General features: G+C 44.1%; 1 protein-coding gene across 1 annotated transcript in view; it reads right to left on the reverse strand.

Annotated features, from left to right (window-relative positions):
• avil (advillin) overlaps positions 1-2,317 on the reverse strand; it is a 44,146-nt gene extending 41,829 nt beyond the window's left edge. Inside the window, exons 1-3 of the mRNA XM_041180297.1 lie at positions 2,212-2,317; positions 971-1,077; positions 482-556 (exon numbers count right to left, since the gene is read on the reverse strand). Of these exons, the coding sequence (XP_041036231.1) occupies positions 482-556; positions 971-1,036 (141 nt within the window). The 5' untranslated portion in view covers positions 1,037-1,077; positions 2,212-2,317. The remainder of the gene's footprint in view (positions 1-481; positions 557-970; positions 1,078-2,211) is intronic.
• Positions 2,318-7,854: the final 5,537 nt, after the last annotated feature.

Here is a 7,854-nt window from a genome sequence, read left to right on the forward strand (position 1 = left end):
CTGGGAGTGTTTGATGGGGACAGTGTAGAGGGAGCATTACTCTGTATCTAACCCCGTGCTGTACCTGTCCTGGGAGTGTTTGATGGGGATGGTGTAGAGGGAGCTTTACTCTGTATCTAATTCCGTGCTGTACCTGTCCTGGAAGTGTTTGATGGGGACAGTGTAGAGGGAGATTTACTCTGTATCTAACCCTGTGCTGTACCTGTCCTGGGAATGTTTGATGGGGACAGTGTAGAGGGAAATTTACTCTGTATCTAACCCTATGCTGTACCTACCCTGGAGTGTTAGTGCAAAGGAAGCTTTACTCTATATCTAATGTTATACCTGCCCTGGGCGATGTTGGGTCCAAAAAATTGGAACATTTTCCATTTTCCATATCCCATTACTGACATCCAACACTTTAACAAGAACCAACACCCAAAAATGGTTTAATGGGCGTTATTTCCATCTGTAATGCTGCAAAGCCAGATCTTTAACTTACCGCTACGAGGATGTAGCAGTCACCATCAAAAAAGCTGCCATAGGCCTTCTCAGGAATAGGCACCAACTCCAATTTCTGATAAAAATAGATCACACTTAACAAAGAGTTATAAAACTTAGTGACATAAATAAAGCTCAAAATAAAACTTCCACTTCCAATACTTAGTGACATCTGAAAGAAGTAGGCTGCTATTGGTTTGAACTGTGTAGGTGAGCCACTGATCAAGAACTTTACTCCTAGTTGATGATCTCACTAGTGAGCCCATTTGGATTACTGTCTCTTGGTCTCCCAAGAGGACCCCGCTGCAAACAGAAATTCTACAACTCAGAGTGAATTATTTATCAGGAGAGCCTGATTAACAGCTGTAAATATGGTGCAAGCTCCTATCTGGGGTTTCTGTCAATCTTATGTCTGAGTTATGACAACTGATTGGGGGAAATTTCCCCCATCTATTTATAAACAAGTGTGCAGCTCAGAATGCCGACTCACCTCAATTCTCCATATCAGCAATCCAGGGGTGTTGCTAACAGTGTTAAAGACGGTTTCCACTGACATTATGGTTTGGATTGTAACTTTCTGCAAATCAATGTATTTTGCTGTAAAAAGAAGATGTCAGGGTGAATGAAGGAACTCTTGCAGGTGAAGACTGCAAGGTGGAAAAGCACTGAGCCACCTCCCTACATCGATGGTGAGGAACTAGGGTTGCCAACTCTGGTTGAATATATTCCTCATAGTTTCATCATATAACCTTCACCTCTTACTGCTCTGCCCCTCACACTCCCACCTTTGATCGCCCAACATGTCAATCCTAATGGTGCCCCACCTGGAAAAAAGAAATTGGTGAAAAGACTCGTAACCCAATTTTCCCTATATCCAATACTTGTATAATTAATGGACAGGAATTTTCTAAGAAAATAGAAAAAAGCACAAGCTTTTTTAGTGCCCCTGTGATTTTCTCCTGGGTTTAGCTTGCAGCTGTGTCCTGGAGACTAATCTTAAATTCCTGGAGACTCCAGGACAATCCTGGTATATTGATAACCCTGTAAGGAACTAGGTATGACTGCTACTTGCATTGTTAAACTGCTTCAAGTGTATTTAGTGTAAGTGGCAGACATATTTAGTACATTCTTTGGTGGACGCTGTACTTACAGGAAATTCCAGGTCTATGGTATTTGCATGGGAGATATATTGTTTATTTTGGAAAGGTAAATAACCCCCTCTGCTTACTCACAACATTACCAGGATTAGAAACGGAACCCCCTTTCCCTTCCTGTACATTAGAAAACAATTTCACTGGGAGCATTGACCAGAGCAAATCTTCATAAGGCATTTACAACTCTGCTACACATAGAAGCTGGAGCAATATCCACCCCCCCACCCCCACCCCCACTGATTGATTAAACAAAGAAATCGATGCATACAAATTGGATTGGAGTGATTGAAAACCATCCTGGTGAAAATGCAGAACCCCCTTGATAAACTTACTTCTGCAGTCCTCAGAACCTCACCCAGTGATGCTCTTGAACTGAACATTACTGACCTTTTAGGAGGACGAGTATGATAAACATAGGCACCTCTCATTTCTCAATAAAATCAGCTGCCCCACTCCATGCTTCTCTGAATCTGCTGCATGTGAATTTGAAGCGTTTTCCTCATCTGATGATACTTGCGCCGTGTCCAGTTTCCAGTGGAAATGAGAATTTATTGATTTTATTATAAATTTACATTACCTTGGTGCTTTGGCGTGGCTCACTTATCGATGCGAGGCTTCAGGCTGGACAGCCAAGACGAGCAAAGGGCACAGATACACTCAGGCAACTGCACTCCAGGATCAAATAGGTATCAGGTGATCTAGCAGTTCTAGCCTCTGTGGGCGTCGGTGTATATTTGCATGGCATGGCTTTCTTCTATGTTTGGATCCTAAGAGAGAGAACAAAAGGAGCCATTAATTCAAACTCACAGTAATATGATTGTCCACAAAGCCAGTCATTTCTCCTGCTCGCAGATAGGAATATTTAGCCTCAGAGACAGCTGTGTTTAACTCAGCCTGTCCCTTTAAGACCGCCACTCAGATATTCCCTGTCAGGGAGTAGATGAAACAGTCATAAACTGAGATTAATTGCCAAGGGACATTTGCGCAGGGAAAGGCCAGGTAACCAAGGTCAGAAAAATCAGCATGTAAAATGACTGGCTTTCTTTTTTTATTGTTCAGACAGTTTGAAGTATGACAGATGAACACTGAGTGTAAGGTCAAGAGTATTTCTCTGGGATTCTTAAAAGTGGAAGGCATAAGCCTCATTTGGTGGCTCATTTGTTAAGCGGACTGCCTGGTGCAAACTGAGCCGTGCTTAGGCTGCTGTTCATAATGGGACTGGAGACATTTCTTCTAATTATAATTTCCAGTGAAATCATAAACCTGAAATCGTAGGCACTTTTACAGTTTTCCAAGAAAAAGGGAGAAGACCACAGAAACCTTCCCCAGGGGCTCTGTTCACTTCCATGTGCCAAGTTAAAGGAAAATGTATGAACTTAACTGCGAAGGTGTTTAATGGCACTTTACAGAGAGAAATATGCCATCAGCTACAGAAAGGTGATCACATCCAGTGTGGTACTGAGCAAGAAGGGCCCTGGTTCCATCCTTGGCCTGTGCTGATCTACAAACTTTCTCCACTCTTTGTGAAAAAATGCTTCCTGATTTCCCTTTTACAAGGCCTAGCTCCAATTTTAAGATTATGCTCTTATTCTGGATTTCCCCACCAGTACAAACTGTCTCTCCATATCTATCCTATCAAATCCCTTTATCCTTTTAAATACAATTGTCACTTGGCGGTGGTGGTGTTACAGATCACTCAGAGAGTAAGAGCTGCTGTGACAACATGCACTTTTACATGCATGTTGTAGTCTGGAGCTACGGATAGTGAAGGTATAGAGGCTCCAACTTTCTTTCCACCACATGGCTGACCAGTAATCTCTCCCACTTACCGCCTGCTATTGGCATGTGTCGAAAGGATTTGCAGGTTGATAATCATCCTGATTGGTTGTGTTATGAACTCACCTTCCTTGGCCATCGAGCCCTGGGCGGGACTCGAACCCAGAGCTTCTGGCTCAGAGGCAGGAACACTACTCACTGTGGCACAAAACCTCTATAATTGTCATGTGGCCTTCCATGAATACAAAGAGCCTATTCTTCCCTGTCTCTGTTCTTGGATTTGAAAACAGTGTTAGCCTGCAAGTTGGGCATTTCCAGATTTATGAACATTGGCAGAGGGCAGTACAGAAGGTGAAAGTGCCAACTTATGATTGCACTGGAGCAGACGTGTCTAAACCTGGGAGTGGGAGGAGAAAACAGGCCAGTAAAACATCCATACAATGAATAATTCAAGTGCATGTTGTGTAGACACTGATCCCTTGGCTGGGCTGTGATCTAAGTACCTGATTCTTGCATGGAACCTGCTGTATTGTTCATTCCAACCACTGGTAAAGTCAACATCTTCCATGCACCTGCTGTTATTTTGTATGTGTCAATAGAGAACAGATATCATTGAAATGCCAGGTGAGTCAGCATGGAGAAAAACAGATGGATTTTCATATATATCACCTCTGTACACGGCCCTCTGTAACACAAAGATAACATTCAAATTTATGCACTTCAATTTTAAGATAGAGCCCATCAGGTGCACCTCACCACATCATGGCTGCTGACCCTGGATGCAACCTCCTCCCAGGCCTTTCTGGTGAGGTGTGGGGGCCTCCCCCTCCCATCTCTGGGGATAAGGGTTTCCCTCCTGGCTGCAACCTCCTCCAAGAGGGCTGCGAGGTACTCATCTGAGAAGTGCGAAGCGGACTGCCCTACCGACCTGCCCTCCCGCCTGCCATGTCCAACTGTAACGGGATCCATAGAGACTTCAGCATCCTTCCATGGCAGCCTTCCTGGGGCTGTATAGGCTGCTTTTGAATCAGCCGCTGGGTCGCCATTGGACCCAGCGGACATCATGCCCCCTCACAGATTCCCCAGCCGTCTTTCATGCTGGGCGGACCTTAATTGGCGCTGCTCTGTCGATTGTGGGTCAGCTTCCTGACCGCCCCCACTGAGACTGCACACCAAGGGCAAAATTCTGCCCCAAGTGTATTATGGGATATGGAACCAAGGCAGGTAAGTGAAGTTGAGATACAGATCAGCCATGATCTAATTGAATGGCAGGTTTGAGAAGCTAAATGGCCTTCTCTTGTTCTCATGTTTTCAGATCAAACATGGGCAAGGAAACCTCCTCTGATTACATGAATCAGTACTCTGTTGAATACCACTTCTAGAAAGCACTTGGAAAGACAGGGCACAGAACATAGTGTGTGAGGGATACCATCACTGACTGAGCCCCGGAGGATATAGGAGCCAAATTGGTCTTACAGAAGATGAGGGAATCAACACTCAATACCCCATCCACTGGCTTAAACAAACAGTCATCCCTCCACCTTTGGCTGGCTGCATTGTGCACTATTTACAGAATGCAGGAAATAAATTCACGAACGCTTCTTCAACAACACCTTCCAAATCTGCAACCTCCCCCACCTAAAAGGGCAAGAGCAACAGGCAAACGGAAACACCTTCACTTCCAAGTTCCCTTCAAAGTCACTCACCAATCCAACTTGGACACAGAGGCCTAGATTTTCATGCCTTATCCAAAATGGCTCTGGGCCCCGGATCCAGAAGTCTCACCCCCATTTCTGACAGATCCTACTTTCATCAATAGGGGGAACGAGGGTGGACTGTGAAATGGGGGAAACCTGAACCCAGCAGGGCCAATTGAATCCAATGCAGATTTCAAACAGACCCCATTTTTACAGGAGCCAGGGCCTTATCCTGCAGTGTAAGTGTTACCATTTAAAAAGAGTAGATGTAAATGCTCATGATAGGCAGTAAGGTCTGTGGAACTGTCAAATTGCAAAGTCCCATCCTTTAAATTAAAATCAATAGCCTACCTATGTTTCAGAGTTGAAAAAATAAAATCAGTGCTTGCAGTTTCAATAGCTGTTTGGTAACATTACCCTAAGGGCTATCATAGAATTATTACTGCTTGACTGCTACCACAACCTATCATTATCAGCAGGGGGCTGTATGTTCACAGTTTGATTGACAGCTTCAAGAGGCTATTAAGGAATTAGCAGTCTTCGATCATGAGTTATGAATGTAAATACTTGTTTTTATAAGGGACTAGGTACTGAGGGGGATTTAAAAATATTGAATGGACTGTTATCAATGAGTATATTTTTAATTTTTTTTTTCTTCATTCTTTCATGGGATGTTGGCGTTCCTGGCAAAGCCAGCATTTGTTGCCCATCCCTAATTGCCCTTGAACTGAGTGGCTTAATAGGCCATTTCAGAGGGCAATTAAGAATCAACCATGTTGTTGTGGGTCTGGAGTCACATAGCCAGACCGGGTTAAGGATGGCAAATTTTCTTCCCTCAAGTCCATTAATGAACCGGGGAGGCGGAGGCGGGGGGGGGGGGGGGGGGGGGGGGGGGGGTGGGTGCGGGGGGGAGGTGCTTTTTATAACAATTGATGATAGCTTTCATGGTCACCATTACTAAGACTAGTTTTGTACTCCAGATTTTATTAATTGAATTTAAATTCCACAAGCTGCTGCTATGGTGGGATTTGAACATGTGCCCAGAGCATTAGCCCAAGCTTTTGGATTACTAATCCAGCAACAATACCACTATGCCACTGTCTCCCCATGTAGTGAGGTCTGTAATAGATATGGAGAACATTATTTTATTTAATCTCAGCATTGCACCTAAGGTCTGCCCATGGTAGATACACCCTCCAACCCAACTCACCCACTAAGGGCAAAGGGTGGTGGGCATTGGTTGGCATAAGGGCACTATTTTGACAGAGGCTATAAGGGGCCTTAGGGGTGAGTGGGGGAGTCATGAGCTGGTACCTAGTTGGCATATGAGGGACAATTGGGATGGGTGAAGGGGCATCAGTTAGCATGCATGGGGCATGTGGAGTGGATGTGGGGGGGTTGAGGGATGAAGGCTGTTGAATAAAACAACTGGAATGAAGTCCCAGAGAACCGAAGTGGGCCTGCCTCGGCACTCAGCAGCCTGTGCCTGCCTCAACTGTTTCTGGGGACCGCTGCCTGACTCCAGCAAATACTGGCACCCCCAATACAAAGATCACATAATTCCGGGCACTTTTTCCCTCAAGGTGAGTGCGATGGGCTGGAAAATTTCCCTACTGTGCGCACCCGCCTCAGTAGCAAAACTGCAGGCCATAATCATTGTTTTTTCACTATCATTGATTCAAGATGCTGGAATGCCCTGTCTAACACCACTATGGGAGCACCATCACCACATAGTCTGCACTGTTTAAAGAAAAAAGGCCCACCACCTCTCAAGGGGCAATGAGGGACAGGTAATAAAATGTCAGCAACAGCCAAGTCCTGAGAATGAATATAAAAAAAAAATTCTAATTCTAAAAAGGCCATTGGTGACATTCAGCAACCTATTATCTATTACAGCAATCTTACATATGCAAAAACTGTGCTTTCAACAGGGTGGCAGTTACTTTGACAGTCAAATTCACTATCAATTTCACAGTCTCATTGCTATTAAGTAAACAAATCATTTGGGGTCATATTCTGGGAGTGTAAAACCACTGCCATGTATCAATCAAGAACATCCTTTACCCAACACTCCCCAAAACAAACTATAAAATCAAAACTAAAACACATAGTGGAGAACCCAGACATATCTAGCTTTTGGAACCTGGATCAGAAATTTCTGCAGAGTAGGAAATTGCACGTTAAATTTTCAGCTCTGCTCAATTCCAAACCTGACCTCAATGATGCTCAGTTCAGGTTCATCTAGAACAAGGGGCCATAGACATTCAGCACCCTATTATCTATTACAGCAATCTTACATATGCAAAAACTGTGCTTTCAACAGGGTGGCAGTTGCTTTAACAGTCAGGATTAAATGCAAGAGATTCAGAACACAGGTCAGGATAAACTTATTTACAGTAACTTGAGTACAAAATCTAGGCTGACATTCTCAGTCCACTACAGAGAGTGATGCACTCAGAAGGGCTGCCTATCAGATTAGATGTTAAACCGAGGCCCTATCTTTTCTTAGGTTAACTTAAATGATCTCACAGCCCTATTTCAAAGAGCTGGCGAGTTTCTCTAGTGGTCTGGCCAATATTTACCCCTCAGCTGACATTGCTTAAAAAAAAGTTACCTGGTCATTATCACATTGCCATTTGTGGGAGTTTGCTGTGCACAATTGGCTGTTGGATTTCCTAAATTACACTTAGGGCATTCAAAAGTACACAGAGTGCAAAGCACTTTGGGATGTCAAAGTTGTGAAAGGT

This window comes from Carcharodon carcharias, chromosome X (assembly GCF_017639515.1).
Source record: "Carcharodon carcharias isolate sCarCar2 chromosome X, sCarCar2.pri, whole genome shotgun sequence".
Lineage (NCBI taxonomy): Eukaryota > Metazoa > Chordata > Chondrichthyes > Lamniformes > Lamnidae > Carcharodon > Carcharodon carcharias.